We start from the raw sequence: 23,858 nt of genomic DNA on the forward strand, positions 1-23,858 counted from the left end.
TAAACCCAGCAAAGGACACATTGGGCCGTTTCCTGCCACTCTCGACAGCCTGTGCTTTTAGCCCCTGTAAGGTCGGAAAGCCTGTTACGACTTAAGTATTCACGTTTTTAAAATCACCTCAATCCACATGTCCTAATCACATCAGCAGGGCAAGTTCTTAGTCTATCACATATGCTCACACACACACACACACACACATGAACACACACACACACACACACACGACAAAGTTGGGGTTAGTCCGGAGACCTGACCTCTGCCCCTTTGATTGATTCTTGAAGGCAAGTAGAGAGGAGAGGTGATGGAATGACTAAGATCATTTAGTTGAAGAATTGACAGTGAAGAAAATGCTGTTATGGTCCAAATTGTTTTTGTCAAAGAGCTCGTGTTCACTAGGTATTTGCTACTCTTGAGATGTTTTCCTTTCTACTTACCTCTCTTCTGGTGCATAGCAGCCTGAGTGTCTTTGTTGGACTCACAGAATCAAAAAATTTCAAGATGGATAGGGCTTTGAGAGGTCGTCAAGTCCATCCCCCTGCCTTCAGGAAAGGCCATAATTAATCAACCCGGATGGATGAAAAATATATCTTATGTTTAAAAACATCTCCGAAAAGAAATCCCAAAACTTTCATATCCTGTTTATTTGTTTATGTATACTGCTGGCATAAAACTGTGGAAGTCGGGAATTGATTCTTTTCTACTTACTGTGTGTCATGTCCAGAGGAGGACTTGGTTCATGGGGTGGTTTAAAAAATATAGTTTATCAATCAATCAGTGGTATTTATTGAGTGTTTATTATGTGATGAGCACTGTACTAAACACTTGGGAAAGTATAACAGGATTAGCAGAAGTTCTCAGCCTATAACAAGCTTACAGTCCGTAGTATGGAGCAGGAAACCCAGCTTTGGAAGGAGAAATATAGTTCAAGAAGAGTAGGAAGAGGAAAAGGAGAGGGAGGGGAAGGGGGAGAAAAGAAGGAAGAGGGAAGAGGAGAAAAAGATAAAAAGAGGAAGAAAATGAAGATGTGATGACAAAGAAGATGAAGACGAAGGTGAGACCAAGGAGGGGGGGAGAGAATAATAATAATGATGATGGTATTTGTTAAGTGCTGATTATGTTTCAGCACTGTATTAAGTCCTGGGGGGAGATACACGATAATCAGGTCGGACACAGTCCATGTCGCACAGGGGGCTCACAGCATTAATCCCCATTTTATAGGTGAAGACACAGAGAAGTTAAGTGACATGCCCAAGGTCACACAGCTGACAAGTGGAAATCCGGGATTAGAACCCAGTTCTATCCACTAGGCCAAACTGCTTTGATGACAGTGATGGGGAGGACAGTGACAAGGAGGACAAGGAATGGACAGTGAGGAAGAGGAGAAAGAGAAGAAGGAACTCTCTAGCCATTTGCATGGAGGTAGGCACAGTCTCACTGACCAGAGTCATTGAGCCCACCCTGGCTCTGTCATTGACCCTGAAAATAGCAGAGACCCTTGGCCCTGGTCCCGCTGTTAATGACTAACTAAGGAATCCTTGTCTTCAGACATTTATAAAGCCGATGCCTTTTATTTCCATGTGAGGGTCACACCTCAAGGTGTCGATCATTCAGAGCACTGGCATTTGAGAAAAATCACCTAACAAAAATGGGAAACTGAGTGCCAAATGAAATAAAAAGCAGCATAATGATTTCCTTCTCTCGGGCTATATAACTAGCGACAAATGCTTGGAAACTCACCTGTTCTTCCTTTTGACACCCAGGTAAGTCAAGCCCTATCTAGAAAGCAGTCAGTTATGTTATTTGTCAGTTGCGGTATTTAATAAGTCCTTAGTCCGTGCTGAGTGCTGGGCCAGACATCAGATAATCAGATGACAATAATAGGAATTATGATACTTGTTAAGGGCTTACTATGAGCTGGGTGCAGTTCTAAGCGCTGGGGTGGCTACAAGCAAATTGAGCTGGACACAGTCCCTGTCCCACATGGGACTCACTGTCTTAATCCCCATTTTACAGATGAGGTAACTGAGGCCCAGAGAAGTGAAGTGATTTGCCCAAGGCCACACAGCAGACAGGTGGCAGAGCCAGGATTAGAACTCAGGTCCTTCTGATTCCCAGGCTAGTGCTCTATCCACTAGGCAACACCGTGGCCTTCTCAGGAGAAGACACATAGTGCTCACAATCTAAGAGTTGAGGAGAGCAGAGTTCCGCTCCCAGGGGAGCCTCTCTCTTCTCCCTCCCTCCCTCCAACATGTCTTGTAGTCTGTCACCTAGCCATTTGGCATCTACCTGGAAATCATTCTTATTCTAAATTCGGAAACCCAAACGGACTAACTATATGAAAAACACTGCCACTCCGGTAAATGAGTGGAGGAAGGTGAAAACAATGTTGATCACTGGCTCCTGAATGGCTCAACACCATGATCTTTCAAACCTCTGGACGCAGAAGCATTTCTTCTAAAGACATTCCGAAGAAGCTGTCTCCTGAAGACAGGATATGGACGATCTAGTTTGAGTCTGTGATGAGAGGGGGCGGAGGACTGCTACACAGATGGGCCTCTACATTGCTTTATCTTGTCCTTTTGCAGATCAAGCATCACAGATCCGCAAGGCTGGAGGAGATCATCGAGAGAAGTCTTCGAGTCGCTCCCTCCGACAGCAGGCAGAACGGTTCCTGCAGAGAGACGGAGCCTGATCTGGAAGCATGCGCTGGTTGCTCCGTTTAACACTGCTGTTTGCTGCCGTTCACTTCTGCTCGACCGCGGGCACCTCCGAAGCAGAGCAGAGTAAGTCAAATAGTTGCAGGCTGCGTTCATTGGGCGGTTCCCTCCCTCCCCAATGGCTACCATCATCTTGCATGAGCCTCCTCAGAATGAGGGCTCTTTCTTTATTAATAATAATAATTATTATTGTTATAATTATGGTACTTGTTAAGTGCTTACTATGTGCCCAGCACTGTTCTAAGAGCTGGGGTAGATTCAAGTTAATCAGGTCGGGGAGAGTTCCTGTCCCACATGGGGCTCAAAGTCTTAATCCCTATTTTATAGTTGAGGTAGCTGAAGCACAGAGAAGTGAAGTGACTTGCCCGAAGTCACACAGCAGAAAAGGTGGGGCCAGGATTAGAATCCAGGCCCTTCTGACTCCCAGGACTATTCTCTATCCATTAAGCCATGCCGCTTCCCCTGAGCATGGGCCCCATTTGTTTCACTGGAGGCTTAGAGAGAAAAGAGAGAGATTTTTCATTATGAAATCATCCCTGATGGTTACCAAAGGCCAGGCATATCTACTGATAAGAATCACAACAGACCATACATAAACTAATGGAATGCATCCCTCCCATATTCCTTGGGATAGAGGGCTCTTATTAGACTGCCATTCCCAAAGTCACCTCTGATATAAAAAGTCTATTTGGGTGCACTTTGGGTGGCGGGGGGGTGATTAAGATATGGGACAATGCACTGAAACAATCTGGCCGGGAGATCTTTGCCCAATCAACCTGGGCAAACATTTACACTAGAGCTAGTAGGGAACTCGGGAGATCAGATAATCCAGCCCCCAGTCTCCAAAGATCTCCACGGATGGAGGGCCTCCAGCTTTCCCTGGAAGTCGGTTCTGGGGTTTACAGCTAAATAATTCATCCTTACGGATATGGAATTCCTTTACTTCAGTCAATCAATCAATCGTATTTATTGAGTGCTTACTCTGTGCAGAGCACTCTACTAAGTGCTTGGGAGAGTATCGTGTAACAAAGTTGGTAGGCACTTTTCTGGCCCAAAATGAGCTTACAGTCTAGAGGCGGGCACAGGCCCAAGGCTCTATTTATTTATATAAATAAATACATCACAGATACGTGCACAAACGCTGTGGGGCTAAGGGTTGGGTGAATAAAGTGTGTAAATCCAAGTGCAAGGGTGAGGAAGAAGGAAGTGGGAAAGGAGGAAATGAGACCTTAGTCGGGGAAGATCTCTAGGTAGTTTACTTTACCTGAGATTTGGTAGTTGTCTCACGACTCCTCAAGAACTTCCAGTGACTGACCATCTACCTCCACATTAAACAGAAACGTCTTATCAACTGCCTTAAATCACTCAGTCAGCTCGTCCCATCTTACCTCACTTCACTGATTTACTATAGCCCAGCTCGCACACTCCACTCCCCTAGCACCAGCTTACACACTGTACCCCGATCTCGTCTGTCTCGCCGCCAACCCCTTCCCCGTGTCTTCCCACTAACCCGGAACTCCCACCCCCTCCATAAATGCCGGACCACCAGTCTCTCCACCTTCAAATCATTATTAAGGTCAAATCTCCTCCTCGGGCTTTCCCAGAATAACCCTTTTTTTCCCACGGCTTGCTCTCCCTTCTGTGTTGTCTATGCATTTGGATCTGTGACCTGTGGACATTTGATAATCGTCTCACCCCCGACCCCAAAAGACTTCCGTACATTTCTTTAAATGATTATTATGACGTATTTATACTGTCTGTGTCTCCCTCTGGAATGTAAGCTCATTATGGGCAGGGAATGTGTCTGCTAATTCCGTTGTATTATACGCTCCCAAGCGCTTATCACAATGCTCTGCACATAGTAAGTGCTCAATGAATATCACGGATGGATTGATTGATATGGTAGGGAGGAGGGAAGGCCTGGAAATGATGCTAAATTAATGGTAGTAATTATGGTATCGATTGAGCATCTACTGCGTGGGAGGCACTGTAATAATAATATTAATATTGTTGGTATTTGTTAAGCGCTTACTATATGCAGAGCACTGTTCTAAGCGCTGGGGTAGATACAGGGTCATCAGGTTGTCCCACATGAGACTCACAGTCTTAATCCCTATTTTACAGATGAGGGAACTGAGGCCCAGAGAAGCGAAGTGACTTGCCCACAATCACACAGCTGACAAGTGGCAGAGCAGGGATTTGAACCTAATAATAATGGTATTTTTTAAGCAGTTACTATGTGCTAGGCATCGCACTAAACACTGGGGTGGATTCAAGCAAATCAGGTTGAACACAGTCCTTATCCCACGTGGGGCTCACGGTCTCAATCCCCATTTTCCAGATGAGGTAACTGAGGCACTGAGAAATGAAGCCACTTGCCCAAGGTCATAAAGCAGACAAGTGGCAGAGTTAGGATTAGAACCCATGACCTTCTGACTCCCAGGCCTGTACTCTATCCACTACGTCATGCTACTTCTAGGTAATAAGCTCTTGGGAAGAGACATCAGAAACAGAACACGTTCCCTGCCCGCCAGCAGCTTAGACTCCAATGGCTAGGGCCTGACCCTTCTTTGACCAGATGCATCGCCCAGGTTTGCTTTCCTGCTGCAGGGAGCTGCTCAGAGTGTCACAGCAATGCCACCTGCCAAGACGACGGCGGCTCCCCCGTCTGCTCCTGCCAGCCCGGGTTCTCCGGCGACGGCTTCGTGTGCTCCGACGTGGACGAATGTGCCGCTCCGGGGGCCCATAACTGCTCCGGAGGCCGCTGCGTGAATACGGAGGGGTCCTACAAGTGTCTCTGCCCCGGGGGTTACCGGTTTGCCCCCGAGAGCGGCTGCATCGACGTGGACGAGTGCTCCGGCCCAGAGTTCGGCCCTTGCCACCCGCTGGCCACCTGCACCAACTCCAACGGCAGCTACTCGTGCTCCTGCCCCACGGGCTACACCGGGGATGGCGTCCGGTGCGACTGCTCTCCCGGCTCGTGCGGCCCGGGGCTCGAGTGCGTCTGGCAGAACGGGTCGCGTGTCTGCTCGGACCCTTGCGCGGCTTACAGCCTCCTGGACGAGTACTGGAGAAGCAGCTCCTACCAAGGCGGCTGGACCTGTGACAGCAACAGACGAGGGTGGCATCGGTTCGTGGGCAGGGGCGGGGTGCGGATGCCCGAGACCTGCGTGCCCGTCAACCGGTGCAACACGGCGGCCCCCATGTGGCTGCGGGGCCGGCACCCGTCCAGCGAGGAGGGCATCGTGAACGGCACCGCCTGCGCCCACTGGAGTGACAACTGCTGCTTGTGGCAGACCAGCGTCCAGGTGAAGGCTTGTCCCGGGGGCTACTATGTCTACAACCTAACCGGGACACCAGTGTGCCAGCTGGCCTATTGTACAGGTGAGCGCCACCACCCCATGCCCAGGGAATGATTTTCCGGCGGGGGAAAGGGAAAGGTGGTACTGGAAAGCAGCCCCTCAGAAAGGCAGGTCTGGCATCCTCCCTTCTAATTCTCATAATTCTGGTACTTGTTAAGCACCTGGTACTATGTGCCAGGCACTGTACTAAGCACCGGGATGGTTACAAGTAAATCGGGTCGGATACGATCCCCGTCCCACGTGGGGCTCACGGTCTCAATCCCCATTTTTCAGAGGAGGTAACTGAGACCTGGAGAAGTGAAGTGACTTGGCCGAGGTCACACAGCGGACGAGTGGCAGAGCTGGGATGAGAATCCATGACCTCTGCCTCCCAGGCCTGGGCTCTGACCACTTTCCCATGCTCCTAGGGACCTGAGCTTTTGATTTGGCTGCTATTCCTGGCGGGAAGGTGGGGGTGGGGGTCTCCCCACAAACTCCCCCAGACACCTCCAGTTGTCAGGCCTACCTGTCTGTGTAACCCTCAGACCCCAGCTCCGTGGAAGGGACCTGCGAGGGATGCAATCTGGACGAAGACTGCAAGTCGGTGGATGGAAACTGGAGCTGCCATTGCAAACCAGGATTCTATAATTCGGGTGAGGGCACAGGGCTGGCCTGGTTGGGGGAGGTAAGGGGCCAATCATCAGGGGCACCGTCACGTTTCTGCTTCTCCATCCAACCTCCCGGGCACCATCGCATTTCTGCTTCTTCATCCAAGTTCTCATCCTTTCAGAAACCACAAGCTTGGGAGAGGAGGGAAAAATAACTCAGTCAGGCGTATTTATTGAGCGCTTACTGCCGTGCAGAGCACTGCACTAAGCGCTTGGGAGAGTACACTATAACAATATAACAGACCCATTCCCTGTCCACAATGAGCTTACAGCCTAGAGGGGGAGACAGGCATTAATATAATCTGGCTGGTTTATAATATAATGTAGTATAAGGCTGAATTATCGGTCCAGAGCCTGGGTGCGGTCAAGACCAAAGTCATTCCCGGATGAGGCTCAGGATACAGGAAGAGCATCGGGTGATGCTCCTGTTACTGACAGGAAGACGCGACCTGTCTGACTCCACAGCATCTTTAGTGATATGGCTCTGCCTCAGCTCTGAAGTGGCCAGAGCCTTTTTGCTCAGCCACTGTATTACTTGAGCAGCTGTTGTTACTATATTTTTTAACGGAGTTTGTTAAATGCTTACTAGGTGTCAAACACTGTTCTAAGTGCTGGAGTAGGGGTAGGTACAAGTTAATTAGGTCAGACACAATCCCTGTCCCTCATGGAGCTCACAGTCTAAGTTGGAGGGAGAACGGGTAACCCCATTTTACAGTTGAAGAGACGGAGGCACAGAGAAGTTAAGCGATTCACCCCAGGTCACACAGCAAGCCATTGGCAGAGCCGGGATTAGAATTCAGGTCTCTCTGACTCCCAGGCCCAGGCTCTCTTCACTAGGCCGTACCTCTTTTGCTTTGAGCCCAGACTAGCCCTTCCAGAGCAACGGGAAGGGTGGGTTTGAGTCGTAATTCCCCAGGAAGGTGATTTATTGGTGATGGTTTAGCAACATTCCAGTCAGAAGTGGAGGGGTGGAATTTCACCTAACTGTTGGGGTGGAATTTCAGACATTGGCAGCTTGGATCCTCACCTGCAGTGTGGGGCCAACGACATCAAGGTGTCCCTGGACAAGTGTGAGCTGGAGAGCATGGGATTCCAGAAGATCTTCATGTACCTGAGAGACAGCCATTGTGCTGGCTTCGAAGAAAGGGAAAACAGGACTTCTGTGTCGGTGGTCACCCCTTCCCAAGAGGGGCCGTGTGGGACCACGCTCACGGTAGGTTTCTGTTCCTCACCTGCTTTTCTCCAGATTGTCAGGGAGATGGGATTGACGGGACTGTCAGTCGGCAACACCTTCCTGGCTCTCAAGCTGAGATCTTGGTGTTGGCCTTGACTTCTCCCTATCTTTTTTTTGCTTTGTTTTTTTGGTATTCGTTAAGTGCTTACTAGGCGCTGTACTAAGCACTGGGGTAGATGCAAGCTGCTCAGTGCTTAGAACAGTTCTTGGCACATAGTAAGTGCTTAATCAAGTTGGGCACGGTCCATGCCCCACCTGGGATCACCATATTAATCCCCACTTTATAGATGAGGTAACTGAGGCACAGAGAAGTGAAGTGACCTGGTCAAGGTCACGAAGTTGTGGGCAGGGAATGTGTTTATTATTGTATTGTACTGTCCCAAGCATTAGTATAATAATAATAATAATGTTGGTATTTGTTAAGCGCTTACTATGTGCCGAGCACTGTTCTAAGCGCTGGGGGAGATACAGGGTAATCAGGTCGTCCCACGTGAGGCTCACAGTTAATCCCCATTTTACAGATGAGGTAACTGAGGCACAGAGAAGTGAAATGACTTGCCCACAGTCACACAGCTGACAAGTGGCAGAGCTGGGAGTCGAACCCATGACCTCTGACTCCGAAGCCCAGGCTCTTTTCCACTGAGCCACGCTGTATAGTGCTCTGCACACAGTAAATGCTCAATAAATACGACTTCATGAAGGAATGAATGAACAGCAGACAAGTGGAGGAGCCGGGATTAGAACCCAGGTCTTACAGGCTGGTGCTCTATCCACTGGGCCACATTGCTTCTCTTGCTGTTTCAACTCCCAGTCAACCAATCCATCAATAAATTGCATTTATTGATTGCCTTCTGTGTGCAGGACACTGGTATTAAGTGCTTGGGAGACGACAAAATAATAGAGTTGGTAGGCGTGTTCCCTATCTACAAGGAGTTTACAGTCTAAAGGGAGTTTCAGACGTTAGAATAAATTAGGACATGTACATAAGTGCTGTGGGGTTGAGGGTGGGATGAAAAAAGAGTACAAATCCAAGTGGAAGGTTGATACAGAACGGAGAGGGAGAAGGGGAAATAAGAGCTTAGATGGCGAAGACCTCTTGGAGGAGATGTGATTTTAATAAGACTTTGAAGGTGAAGAGAGTGATTACGTGTTGGATATGAAGAGGGAGGGAATTTCAGGCCAGAGGCAGGAGGTTTGGGAGGGGTCAGCAGTGAGATAGGCGAGACGGAGATACAGTGAGTAGGTTGGCAATGGAGGAACGAAGGGTATGGGCTGGGTTGTAAAAGGAAATCAAGGACGTAAGGTAGGAGAGAGCAAGGTGACGGAGTGCTTTAAAGCCAATAGCAAAGAGTTTCTTTCGAAAACCCAGTCCAACAGCACTGATGTACATATCTGTAAATTATTTCCTTAAAATTACTTGTTTATTCATATCAATGTCTGTCTCCCCCTCTAGACTGTAAGCTCATTATGGGCAGGGAATGTTTCTGCTATTTCTATTGTATTCTCCCACGCACTTAAAACAGTGCTTTGCACATAATAAGCGCTCAACAAATAGCACTGATTGACTAATAGGAGGTGGATGGGCAACCACTGGGGGTTCTTGAGGAGTGGGAAAACATGGACTGAACGTTTCTGTAGAAAAATGATCCATGCAGCCAAGCAAAGTATGAACTGGAGTGGGGAGAGACAGGAGGCAGGAAGGTCAGCAAGGAGGCTGACGCAAGTCAAGCCGGGATAGGATAAATGCTTGAGTCAACAAGGTAGCAGTTTGGTTGGAGAGAAAAGGGGATTTTAGTGATGTTGTGAAGGTAGAACTGACATGAGTTGGTGACTGAATGAAATGAGTAGAAGATATCACCAAGGTTATGGGCTTAAGAGACAGGGAGGATAGTGGTGTTGTCTACAATGATGGGAAAAACAGAGGGAGGGCAGGGTTGGGGAGGAAAGATAAGGAGTTTTGTTTTGGACATGTTAAATTTGAGGTAATAATAATCCCAACAATAATAATGATAATAAGAAGAATTGAGGTATTTATTAAGTGCTTACTATGTATTAAGCACTTTACTAAGCACTGGGGTAGATACAAGATAATCATGTCCCTCATGGGGCCCACAGTCTGAGTAAGAGGGAGAACAGTTATTGAATTCCCATTTTGCAAATGAGGGAGCTGAGACCCAGAGAAGTTAAGAGATTTGCCCAAGGTCTCCCAGCAGGTATGTGGCAGAGCGAGCATTAGAACCCAAGTCCTCTGACTCCCGGGCCTGTCTATTTCCATCAGGCCACACATCTTCTAAAAGAGAACCTTCCCCTGGCTTCCTCTTCAAGATCTTCCCAAGAAGGACCCCTTAGGAGGGGGTTTGGAAAAGCATGGAAATGTCATAACAGTAACAATAATAATAACAGTAACAACGATAAAAGTAATAAGAAGAATAATGATAATGATGGCATTTGATTCCTCTAGACTGTAAGCTTGTAATGGGCAGGGAAAGTGTCTGCTAATTCTATTGCACTGCACTCACCCAAGTGCTTAGGACACTGCTCTGCACATAATAAGCACTCAGTAAATACCACTGATTGATTGATTGTTAATCGCCTACTGTACGCCCATCCCTGGGGTAGATACAAGATAATCAGGTCGGACATCATCTTTGTCCTCCATGGGGCTCACGGCCTAAGGTGTCTGTGGGACTTCCAAGTAGAGAAGTCCTGAAGGCAGGAGGAAATACAAGACTGTAGAGGAGGGAGATCAGGGCTGGAGATGTGTAAATGAGGGAATCATCCTCATGGAGTTGGTAGTTGAAGCCTTGGGAGCGTCTCCAAGGGAGGGGGTGTAGATAAGAGAATAGAAGGGGATCCAGAACTGAGCCTTGAGGGACACCCACGGTTAGGGGGTGGAAGGCAGAGAAGGAACCCATGAAAGAGCCTGGGAAGGTGCAGGTATAGAAGGGGAACCACAAGAGGATAGTGTCAGTGAAACCTCATTCAGCATGTCACAGAATCCTGTTGGTTCTTCCTCCAAAGCATTTCTAGAATCCACCCCTTCCTCACCATCCAACCTGTCACCACACTTGTCCTTATGCTTGACATATCTCGCTTACAACCACCTTCTTGCCAGTAATGTTTTCCTCCTTTCCATCCGACGACCACTGCTCTCCCCACTTGCAAGGTCTTTCCAAGTCACATCTCCACCACGGGGCCTTCCCTGATTGATTTCTTATCAATTTACCCTGCACCGCCTCTAACTACCACTTCAGCACCTCTGTGTCACTAAAATACCTCCACACCTGATAGTATTCATGCACATATTATGCTCTCTTTCTTTCTAAAGTCTATAATATATTCAATTAATCGATCAATCGAGAATACTTACTAAGCATTTACTGTGTGCAGAGCACTGTACTAAGCACTTGGAAGAGTGCAGTATAACAGAGTTGGTAGGCACATTCCCTGCCCACAACTACTCTACAGTCCAGAGGGAATCTATTATAATTTAGTATCCGTGTCCTCTGCTAGATTGTAAGCTATTTGGGAGCAGACATCATGCCTACTAATTCCATAATACTCCCCCAAGGACAGTACTCTGCACAATAAACTATTGATTGATTGAATTGATTGCTGGTGACATCAGAATTAGACTACAGTATTTGATCCTAGGTCAAACCTGCTAAGTCAACCTTACCATTAAATGCTCAAATCACACACACACAGGAGTGTGGTAGCATTTACCCTATTACTGTGCAAGATTTGCCCTATAACATTTCTTCGGAAAAGATGACTTCAACTTTACAAGGGTCAGAAATCTCACATGTTCATGAAAGGCTTGTGCAAGAAGAGCTCTGCTCCTCTGAAGTGATTTAGCATGTCTATAAAGCCCTCAACAAGCAATCGATCAGTGGTATTTATTGTGGGCTCACTGTGTGCTGAGCACTATACTGAGCACTTGGGAAAGTGCAATAGCCTCATGAAGGATTAAGCGTGGAGAGAGTGATCAGCCCTTCACATTTAGTTACTTGGAGTTTTCCTTTCTATCAATCTCTGTATCAAAGCACTGTACTAAGGACTCCAGAGAGATTACAATAGAAGTAGTCGACATAATCCTTGCCCTCAAGGCTCTTACCATCTAGAGGGGGAGACAAGCACTAAAATAAAATTAGAAATAGGAAGAAATACAAGAGTATAAGGATAGGTGCAAAAGAGCGATGCTTACAGGGTGTACGAGTGCTGAAATGGCAGTTGGACAGAGATTAAAAATCAATCAAGGAATGAGTCTTGGAGGCGATGAGATTTCAGAAGGGCTAGACTGTCAGCTCATTGTGGGTAGGGAATGTATCGACCAGCTCTGTGGTACTGTACACTCCCAATTAGTACAGTGCTTTGCACACAGTAAGCGCTCAATAGATACTATTGATTGATTAATGGACTGATTGATTGATGGGGAGAGCAATGGTATATCAAATGTGAAGGGAAAAAGAGTTCCGGGTGGGAGGAAAGTTGTGAGTATGAGATCAGCAATGAGAGACATGAGAATGAGGCACAGAGAAAATGCTAATAATAATAATAATGTTGGTATTTGTTAAGCGCTTACTATGTGCAGAACACTGTTCTAAGCACTGGGGTAGATACAGGGTAATGAGGTTGTCCCACGTGGGGCTCACAGTCTTAATCCCCATTTTACAGATGAGGGAACTGAGGCACAGAGAAGTCAAGTGACTTGCCCACAGTCACACAGCTGACGAGTGGTGGAGGTGGGATCTGACATGAATGAAGAGTACAAGCTGGGGTGTACTGGGAGAAGAGAGTGTACAAGTAGGTGGGAGAGAGCTGACTGAAAGCCTTAAAGGCACTAGTCAGGGGTTTCTGCTTGATGTGGAGAGAGATGGGCTCCCACTGGAGGTTTCTGAGAAGGGGGAAGATAGTCACAGATAAACGTTTTACGACAATGATGAGGACAGCAGAGGAATGTATGGACTGGAGAGGGAAGAGACTACGGGAAGAGAGGAGGCTGACACATCAGACAAGCCAGATTATGACAAGTAGTCAGAAAAGAGTGTTGGTCATTTTCATAAAGAAGAAGAACAGATACTGGAAATGTTATGGAGGAAGAAATGACAAGATTTGTCAACAATGGAGTGAAAGGGAGGAAGGAGACACAGGTAATACCAAGGTTCCAGGTTTAAGAGTCGGGTCCATGGAGGTGTTGTCTTGGATGATTTAAGGGAGAGTGCCTGAGGCAGGTGGCTGGACCACATGACCTTTTGAAGGTCCTTTCATATTTATGATCCCAGCTGTGTGACTGTGGGCAAGTCACTTAACTTCTCTGTACCTCAATTCCCTCATCTGTAAAATGGGGATTAACTGTGAACCTCACGTGGGACAACCTGATGACCCTGTATCTCCCCCAGCACTTAGAACAGTGTTCTGCACATAGTAAGCGCTTAACAAATACCAACATTATTATTATATTATTACAACAGAAGGGATTCAAAATGAAGCTTGTTTAGATGCTTCACATTTTGTCAGATGGAAGAACTGCAATGGACTCTTTTTTTTTTCCTGTAGAGAAATGAGACCCATGTCACCTACAGCAATACCCTCTACTTGGCCAAAGAGATGATCATCAGAGATACCAACATCAACATTAACTTTCAGTGCACCTACCCATTAGACATGAAAGTCAGTCTCAAAACGGCTACTCGGCCCATTGTAAGGTACGATCCTGTTCAGAGACGAGGCATTCCGCGCCTGTGAATGAAATAAACAATTTATAGCAAATCCAACAAGAACATTTGGGATCAACGTTCGAGTTTTTCTTAAGTGTTGGCAACAAAAACTACTTGTTAAAAGCGAAATTCTATGGCTGCCCTTCCAGCTGTAGAAGGAAAACAGTCAAATGCTTAGATTATTCAGAAATCTTTGGAAGTGGCACTAGGCTAAACAAGATGGTGAAAACAGGGGATAAATCAGCTCACATAAGTCACTGAAAATGAATTTTTTCCCAACTTTCCAGCCCCCCCGCGCCCCCCCCCCCGGAGGCATTATGATAGTTATGTGATTTATTAAGCAGGTCTTCCACTTTGGCCACAGATTAATTAAGGAAGAGAAGCAGCCCAGGGGGGAAATCATAAGGGTGACTCATGGTTCAAATAATCTAATCCCAGGACACTCTCACCAGTGTTTCACTCTGGGATTTTAGGCTAAAGTCTCTCAGAAGTCTCTCATCAAATAGGTCCTAGGTAGTCACCTGTAAAGGGGAAGAGGAATATTAATTGCCCCACTCAGCCATCATTTTTGCAACCCCCAAACAGGAGAGGGGCTAAGTTTAGCAATAAGGAAAGCAGGAAAAAAAAGTCAGGGAAAAAGAAGAGGAAGAAAGGAAGGGAGAAGGAAGTGGGCACTTCAGATTATACCTCATTTCTATTGCAGTCAATCAATCAATGGTATTTACTGAGCATTTACTGTGTGCAGAGCACTGTACTACGTGCTTGGGAGAGTACAATGTGGTAGAAAGTAGCCCTGACCACAAGGAGCTTTCACTGGTTCCAAATTAGACAGCCAGTGAATTAACATCCCCAACCTCCTTCTCTTCCTAACCTGGAGTTCACAAGCTTCAGGAAAGAAACTCTCTTCCTTGTGCAAGTGTGTATTCACTGCCTTATCCCAGTCTGGTGTGGGTACCACTGTTACCACTTACAAAAATAATAATTTATTTCTTCCTCAAAAATAACACTGGGGCAATTATGTGAGTAAGTATGGTATCTATACAGGGGAGGAGGGAGCAGGGAGCAGAGAGCAGGGAACAGCTCACATATTAAGACTGTGAGCCCCAGGTGGGACGGGGACTGTGTCTAATCTGATTAACCTGTATCTATCCTAGTGCTTAGAACAGTGCTTGACACCTAGTAAGCACTTAACAAATACTTCCATCGTCATCGTAATCAGCATGGAGAGCTGCTATTGAGGAGAGTGGATGGGGCCAGAAAGACCTACCCACTGGGCTTCCCTGCTGGAAATCTGCTGGCCTTCCTGTAGGCCCAGTTACAAGGGAATCCATCATGGATTTCATTTGGTGAGAATTGTAAAAGCAGCCCCACTCACCCTCCCCTTCTGAGGCTTTCCAGCCTGGAGTCTCTCCTCCCTCCTGACTCCCAGAGGCAAGCTGAGCAGGGATTGAGTCAGCTCTAAGGAGAGGGAAGTGCTGGCTCCTATTATTTCCTCCATGATGTTCACTTCCCTCCTGGACCCAACGCCCTGTCTGGGCAGCACCTTCCTGTTTGCTGCGTCCTTTGATATTGGGACGGTGTGAGGAATTGTAGGCCACAGGTGCAGGCATCCTCCTCCTCCTCCTCAGGGCAGAAAAAGGGACAACTGGATCACTTCAGCCTCAATCCTCCCCACCCAAAGGCTTTTGTGGAGGGGTGAGGCCCTTGATCCAGAGGTCTCAGCCGGACATCCCACCCCACCATATCCTGGGTCCTAGTGTAATCCACCTCTCTGCCAGGCTTCCTGAAGCGACTGGAAGATAAGTTCATGTAATTTAATTCAGAGCTTGGAGATCCTGCAGTAAAATTTCCGTGAGTGGGTGTTTAGACAGACAAAACATTGCATAATTAGAGACGAGGGCCCTTTATCTGACTAATTGGGCCTAAACCCAGTCTCCATAATTGAAAGCTCAATTAACAGAACCAAATTGGAGCAGACAGTTGTGCGCTGGATTTTGCTCTGTTTTCTGGAATTGGTGGGGGAGGGTGGATTTCCGATAACCAGTCTTTTCAGATGGCTTTCGTTGGCATAATGGCTTTCCACTCTCCTGAAGGAACAGTGGCCACGAGCCACCTCCCTGACTCGTGTTCTTCCTTGTCCCAGCGCGCTGAACATCAGCGTTGGAGGAACAGGGATGTTCACGGTGAGAATGGCCTTGTTTCAAAGCGAGAGCTACACCCTGCCCTATGAAGGCTCCACAGTGGCTCTGTCCACCGAGGCCATGCTCTATGTGGGCACCATGTTCGATGACGGGGACACCTCCCGCTTCGTCCTGCTCATGAAGAACTGCTACGCCACCCCCACCAGCAATGCCACGGACCCTGTGAAGTATTTCATCATTAGAGACAGGTATTCAATCAATCAATCAGTGGTATTTATTGAGCACTTACTATGAACAGAGCCTGTACTGTGCTCGGGAGGGTACAATAGAACAGAATTAGCAGACACATTAGCACAGTGAGCTTACAGCCTAGAGGGGAAGACAGACATTAATATGAATGAATAAGTAATTTATAATTTAATGTCCTTCCCGTTGCCTAAACTGCACCTCCCCACACAGGTGTGTGGGTGAGTGGAAAAAAACAGATGTAGGGAAGACTTCTGACCCCCAAATCACTTGGGTCACCTCAAGCTCTCTCCACCCCTCATTCGCTTCTAATGGTTGCCCATCCATCTGTGCAGAAACTTCTCACCATCTGCCTTACGGAACTGTCAGCCCTCTCTTTCTTACCTATTCTTCTCTCCATAATACAATCCAGACTGCACATTTCATTCCTCAAACCAACTTAGACTCTAAGTCTTGTTCTTGTCACTCTCGCTGTTCATCCCTTGCTCGTGTCCTCCCTTCTGCTACATACCCAATGAACAATCACTCTTCCCACCTTCAAAGCCTTATTAAAATCACCACCCCTCCAGGAAACCTTCCCTAACTCATCTCTCATCTGTTTTCCTTCCCTACTGTGTCATCTCTGCACTTGAGTCTGTAACCGCTAAGCACTTAGAAACTTACCCCACTCCCACAGCACTTATGTGCATATCCTTATATTCTGTTGCTTCCCCTACCTGTTATTTTAATACCGTCTCCCTTTCGAAATTGTAAGCTCTTTGAGGAGAGGAATCATCTCACTTATATTATTGTACTCACACAAGTGCTTAGTACAGTGTCCTGCCCACAGTAAGTGCTCAATACCATTAAATGAACCCTGAAATAGTTGGTTAATGAGGGCAGGGAAAACTGAAACAGCTACTGAGGGGGGTTACCCTGGCCACTACCATCTGGTTTATGATGTCATGGCTTAGAATCAGCTCTGGGCTGAGGTCACCATGGCCTCCAATGCGTTTTGAACATAAAATTCTTGAATGCACTTGGTTATGGGCTGCACCCCTGCCCTCCTACCCTCCTGTTGGTTTGTTGCAGTCATGAAATTATTGCTGCTTGTGGACTGTGAGCTCTTCGAGGGACAGGTTCTGGGTCTAATTCCCGCCCGTGTACTCTTTCCCGGAACTCAGTGCTGGGCTCTGCCCATAGCACTTAATAAATGCTACTACTACTATTACCTCCAACACTATTAATAATAATCATTATGGTATTTGTTAAGAACTTACTATGTGCAGAGCACTGTTCTAAGCGTTGGGGTAGATACAGGGTAATCAGATTGTCCCACATGGGGCTCACATTTTTTAATCCCCATTTTTACAGATGAGGTAACTCAGGCCCAGAGAAGTTAAGTGACTTGACCAAGAGTCGGGATTAGAACCTACAACCTCTCACTCCCAAGCCCGGGCTCTTTCCATTAAGCCAAGCTGCTTCTCTATTACTACAACTCTTTGAACAATTAGCACCACAATCAATTTCCTCACACAAGTTCTCAGTCCCCTTGTGACTGAACGGGGCTTGTCCAGTGGTGATGAGGGGAGACTCTAAGCCCGACACTGAATCGGCTGGATGGATGTTCATTCATTCATTTTCATTCATTCATTCATTCATTCATTCATATTTATTGAGTGCTTACTGTATGCAGAGCACCGTACTAAGCACTTGGGAGAGTACAGTGTAACAATAAAAGACATATTCCCTGCCCACAGTGAGCTTACAATTTAGAGGGGTAGACAGACATTCATGGAACCCAATCTGATTTCAGCTTCTGGTGCCTGAGTTCTTCCAGAAGGATAAGAATAACGATATTCTGTTCCTAGGTGTCCCCGGGGACAAGATTCAACCATACGGGTGGAGGAGAACGGGGAGTCCCCACAAGGTCGATTTTCGGTTCAGATGTTCAGGTTTGCTGGAAACCGTGACCTCGTCTTCCTGCACTGTGAGGTGTCACTCTGTGACATCACAAGTGAACAGTGCAAACCCGTAAGTCAGTCGTATTCATCCAACCCTAAAAAAAATCAGGCAGTAGGCCCAGGGAAATATTCTGGAAGAACTCTTTCTCCTTCCTATTCTGCTACTGTTTAGCTTTCAGGATAAATGGAGTTTCAGGAGAAAGATGCTTGCATTCTATATCTATGCTAATGCCCTGGAAAATATTATAAATTCAATGAGACCATGGGCAAGCTGGTGATGCCTGGCATACTGGAGGCGTTTACCCGCTTTGTGTCTCTGGGATGTGTTGTCTGTGTGATAATCCTAGATCTCACTTCCAGTGGCAAAAATTCTTCTAGCCCTTCTTTCTGTGCTGGAGTGGAAAATTTTGATCTCATCTCAAACTCAAAGAAGAAGAGATACTCTAGAACATCAGGGATGCCTTTCTAGATCAAACCAATCTGTATAGTGGTCTGACTCTAACAGTACCAACTGAGGATAATTTGAAACCCATTCTCTTTGACATCCACCCTCATGGTTAGGGATATACTATTGTCTAAAATCCTCTAGTAATTTACTACAGACCTATCATTCTTCAATCTATTAAACCTTTATTGAGCCTTTGAACAATGTTAACTTTTCCCTGAAGTCACCCATTATGGACATATCACATATTAATTTATCTTGAATCTATTCATATTTTCTGCCTACACAACCTCGTGAGGCAGTGAATTCCATAGACTTATCACCCACTGGATGAAGAAATGCTCTCTTTAGTCTTTCTTTGAGCTACTTCCTTTAATCTTCAGGGAATGTCCCTGAGAACTGGGGGCTCTGGGTGCTCAAAACATCTGTATCCTCTTGGTCATAACCTTCATGACATTGCAAATTTCTATCATGTCCTCTGTGAGTGACCATTTTTCCAGACCAAAAGGCCACTCCCTGAATCTCCTGATCACAGAGCTGTTAGGGGAGGAAGGGACACCTGGATCATGTTTTCTGGTGTTGGGGTAAGGTCTGCAAGAAGGGGGACGGGGACCCTAAGCCATATTTCAGCACCAACTTCCAAAATTGGGGGATTGAGAAGTCTGCTCTTCCCTTCTAGTTCCTGACTTAGGGTGGAGGTTCAGTTGAAAGTAGTTCCTTTTAACCTCAGAAAATGGAGTTCTGGGGGAGCTAGAGAGTAGTGGATCCTATTCCTGGTGCTAGGATGGATTTGATCCCAGATTTGATCCCAGGGTTGGAAATGGGATCTAAGTACCATTCAGCCCTAAAGTCCCATCACAGCTGAATTGCAGTGCATCAGGATGGACATTCCTTCAAAAACTGTTACTAGTGTACTGGATTTGTCTAGGAATTTGGGGAGCAGGAAGAGGTAGTTGAGCATAGAAAAATTTGGACATACCCAACTAATAAGAAATTTTGACATGGTAGACCAGTTACTAAATCTCTCATCAAGGCTGCATTCGATTCAATTCTGATGATTAGAAAAAGTGGCTTCCCAAAAGATTTCTTCACTGAATGAGAATCTTGTTAAATTATCACCAGACCCATCACCCTAATGGAAACCTTTCCCTCCACAGTCTTGCTTCAGGACTGGATACCGCAGTGGGACTGTCATAAATCCAGCTCACGTTCTGAACCTGGGACCCATCACCAGGACAGGTAAAAGGCCTTAGGGGTAAAAGGAGTGAGGGGACTTTCCTTCACCCATGGAAAAGGGCCCCGTCCCTTGGGCTCAGAGCTCTCAGCTGAGCTTGAAACCAGGTCCAAATCTACCCCGCTTTTCTGATCTCCAATTTTAGCCTCTAACCAGCTCCTGCTCCTTCCCCCTTTCCTGTGTCATGGCCACACAGAGAAAGAGAAAGACAGAGTGAGACAGTGAGGCAGAGAGACAGAGATTGAGGAGCAAAAGAACCAAGAGGGAATAGTCCCTCAATGAAGCTTAGAAGATTGGGCCTAGATGTGAAATCCCATGTTCCTGGCCACAAGTACAGTAAATTCAGAGGGTCAATGAGGTGGCTGCCTTAGATTCCTGGATGGGACTGGTGGTAAAGTTCAGCAAAGTTCATATTTCTGCAAGTGACTCTCTCCTCCATGAATTGCTTATTGCCAAAATGAATGTTACCTTGGGAACATATTAACAAAAATTATATTACCTTAGATATTTCCAAACACTTGCTTCCCCTATGTAGACACAGCAATTCAGCCCAGAACTGTTGGATCTTGAACACTCGGTGATTGGAAATTCCCCTACTCAGAAAAGAGACCACACAGGTTTTCGCTTCATTACAGACAAGGAAATGGATTGGGACACAGTTCCTTTTGAGTTTCTGGCAACTGGGAGCTTTTTTTTTTAACTTAGGCATTACCACCTTGATATTTTATAGGACAACAGTTAAATAAAGCACAGCAGCAGTTGTTCAACCAAATATCGCGTATTGAGGAAATGTCAAAATATTCTAAAAAAAAAAAGACTAATTCTAATCCCATGAACAGAGTGAACCCAAACCATCAGATTTGTAAACATAAGTGAATGTCAGGGAGGCCAAATCTGACCAGCACATTATAGTAACTAAATCAGCCAGCCTGGAATCGTAGTCAAATGCAACTTATCATTTAGTCCCACGTCTGGCTCAGCCATAAAACTGCCCACATTGCAGGCTTTTCCCCAACCTGCCACCAGTGCTGTTTTTAGCAAATACGAACACTTTGGGATTATTTACATATTTTACATGACTTGTCCTTGGAGAAGAAAGTGTAGGAATAAAATTTCAGAATTTTTTGGTGTGCTAATGTCCCACCGGTCAGCCCGGGATAGCCGTTATAAAATACCCACGTGGGACTAATTCATCAGAAGTAAAACAAATGTGTGGGGTGGGGGGACCACCAGACATTGTCCGCCCTAGGAATTGAGCATCTCAGAATGATACACAAGCCCATGGAGTCGGAAGGGCTCAGTTCCCACTGTGCCCGGGGTTTGCTCATGTCTCTTAACCTCACAGTTCAAGTCCTAAAGCCGCAGTGGAAATGTGCTCAGAAATGTGAACGCGGGGTCCCAGAGAAAAACCGGTCACTCCCTAATGTCAGACTGAGGCAGTAATGCAGTAGCCGCTGCAGTCACTGAAAACCTCCTAACCTTCCCGTTCCTGCCGTAGATTTCCAGGCCTCTGCACTGAGTGATGCCACCAGAAGCTTGGGTAAGTTGCGGGACTCTAGTTAGCCAAGGCCACTGCGGGTACTTGCCGACAGGCCCCTCTTCTCTGGCTTCTGGGATTGATCTGACCAGAGGGCTGTGAGAGAAGCATTGGGGATGTTAAAAAATACTAGGTAACTGATTATGGGAGAAAGACCTATCACTCATGGTTCAGTATGTCTCTGTGATCATGATGATGATGCTGGTAATACTATTAAGTACTGAGAAACAGCATGGCCTAGTCGAAAGAGCATAGAAGTGGGAGTCGCAAGACCTGAGTTTTAGTTTTGACACACCACTTGCCTGCTGCGTAACCTTGTGCAAGTCACCTAATTTCTCTGGGCCTCACTTTTGTCACCCGTCAAATGGCAATAAGATGCCGGCTCTCTCTCCCCCATAGATTGTGAGCCCCATGTGGGATAGGGACTGTGTTGAATTGTATCAACCCCAGCACTGCCACATAATAAACTCTTATAAAATACCCTCATTATTGTTATTAATAAACATTTACTATGTACCAGGCACTATGCTGGTCCTTACTATGTGCTTGACACTGTGCTAAGTACTGGGATAGATACAAAATAATCAAATCAGACATAGTGCCTGCCCCAAACGAGGCTCACAGTCTAAGAGGGACAGGGGACAGGTACCTGATCCACATGTAATAGATATGGAGACTGAGGCAAGAGAAGTTGCAAGACTTATCCATGATCACAGAGCAGGCCAGTGGCGAAGCTGGGACTAGAAGTGGGGCCAAGCAATTCCCAATGGTCCAGGCTGCCACCCAGTGCCTCTCGAGACTTTTTTCCATTCTAGTTACTTTAGAAATCAATTCTGCCGGTGACAGAGGGATTTAAGATGAATCTGGCAGTGAATGCTTTCTCTCTCTCTCACACACACACACAAACACACCCCACCACCACAACCACCACAAAAGCATAGAGTTGTACTTCAAGAGCAGCTTTCAAAACCCTCAGGGTGAATTTCACAATCCAGATTTCCAAGGGCATTCATTCTCGAAGGGATTAAATTTATTAACTTTGAAGTGGAACTCAAATTTAGAATTCCTTATCCTCTAAGTCCATGGACAAGGTGGGTTAAAATTATGGATTTAAGGCATTGGGTCACACCTTTTTTTAAAATGGTATTTGTTAAGCACTTACTATATGCCAGGCACTGTACTAAGCCCTGGAAGAGATACAAACTAATTAGGTCGGACACAGTCCATGATCCATGTGGAGCTCACAATCTTAATCCCCATATTAACCCATATTACAGGTGAGTTAACTGAGGCACAGAGATGTGAAGGGACTAGCCCAAGGTTGCACAGCAGACATGTGGAGGACCCGGGATTAGAATTCAGGTCCTCTGACTTCTTGGCTGGAGCTCTTTCCCACTGAGCATGCTGTCCTCCATGAAGTTAAGATCTAAGTGTCATCACTTGTTTCTCTCTTTTGTTTCAGGGTTCCTGTCTGCTTGGCCAGTTCTACTATCATCAGTCCTCGTGGTCTTTCTGTTCTAGTATCCTGGCTCAGTAACAGCATCCTTGTGAAATACTACTGTGTTGTCCAACAGAGGCCTAGCCTAGTTAAACACAATGAAATGCTTACATAATAAGTTGACTCCAACTACATTTACATCACTGCAACAAATGATGAGGGATAGAGATAGCTCCAAATTAGGACAAGTATGATTTTTCTTCAACTCACTTTTTTTTTTGCCCTGGGTCTTTAAACCACTTCTTTAGATGCCTCCTTCTTTTTAAGTGGAATTTCTGAGGAGGTATTCGAAGTGCCTGTGAGCAGAAGATTCGGTCCCGAGCCAGGAGAGTCAGGCATACTGCTGGGATGAGACTGCAGAAGTTCATTTCAGTAAGTCACAATCCCAAACAGAGCTTCCACCAATAAAAAAAGGAAAAACCTCCTTCTAAATGGCCAGCTTGCATGTGGGTCAGATGTTCACAATGGAACTGAGGTGACACAGGCTCCAGGTTCCGACATATTCTACCCTGCTTCACTTGTCGACTCTGTTTTTCCCTGATACTTTGAGTTTCAGGCAAGGAATTTAACAAGATTTTGTGCCCAATCAGGATCCTGGCATACTGGGGGGCTGAAACTTTTAAGAAGAATTATTAAAAGCTCGACACCGTTATTCTTGGTCAATAAATACATAAATAAGCAAAATGAAATGTAGAGTAATAAACTGGTTTTCAGGGGAGAGTTAAACATCAGCACCAAAGCGATTGATTACTTTATCCCTTTTCTCTTAACCCTCTAATACTTGCCTGGGGAGACCACATATTGCAGAGTAAAGAGCATGAGGCAGGACCAGAATTTTAAATGTCAAACGGCTGTTAGGTGCCTTCAACTTAATAATGATAATTGTGGTAGTTGTAAAGTGCTTACTATGGGCCAAATGTTAGTCAGTCAATCATACTTACTGAGTGCTTACTGTGTGCAGAGCACTATATTAAGCACTTGGGAGCGTTCAATATAACAATGTAATGGATGCATTCTATCCCCAGAATGAGCTTACAGTCTAGACAGGCACTAACATTAATAAATAAATTACAGATATGCATGTAAGTGCTGTGGGGATGGGAGAGGAGATGAATGAAGGGAACAAGTCAGGGA

At 46.1% G+C, this 23,858-nt stretch overlaps 1 protein-coding gene across 1 annotated transcript; it reads left to right on the top strand.

The window, feature by feature from the left end:
* Positions 1-1,613: 1,613 nt before the first annotated feature.
* On the top strand, positions 1,614-23,455 carry UMOD (uromodulin). Its single transcript, XM_029057855.1, has 11 exons — positions 1,614-1,760; positions 2,586-2,783; positions 5,328-6,101; positions 6,604-6,711; positions 7,731-7,939; positions 13,520-13,668; positions 15,824-16,069; positions 17,918-18,080; positions 19,613-19,694; positions 21,188-21,229; positions 22,689-23,455. Exons 2-11 carry the CDS (start codon positions 2,702-2,704, stop codon positions 22,745-22,747), a joined length of 1,914 nt encoding a protein of 637 aa, XP_028913688.1. The 5' UTR covers positions 1,614-1,760; positions 2,586-2,701; the 3' UTR covers positions 22,748-23,455.
* The last annotated feature ends 403 nt before the right edge of the window (positions 23,456-23,858 follow it).

The sequence above is a fragment of the Ornithorhynchus anatinus genome, chromosome 2 (genome assembly GCF_004115215.2).
Source record: "Ornithorhynchus anatinus isolate Pmale09 chromosome 2, mOrnAna1.pri.v4, whole genome shotgun sequence".
Classification (NCBI taxonomy): Eukaryota; Metazoa; Chordata; class Mammalia; order Monotremata; family Ornithorhynchidae; genus Ornithorhynchus; species Ornithorhynchus anatinus.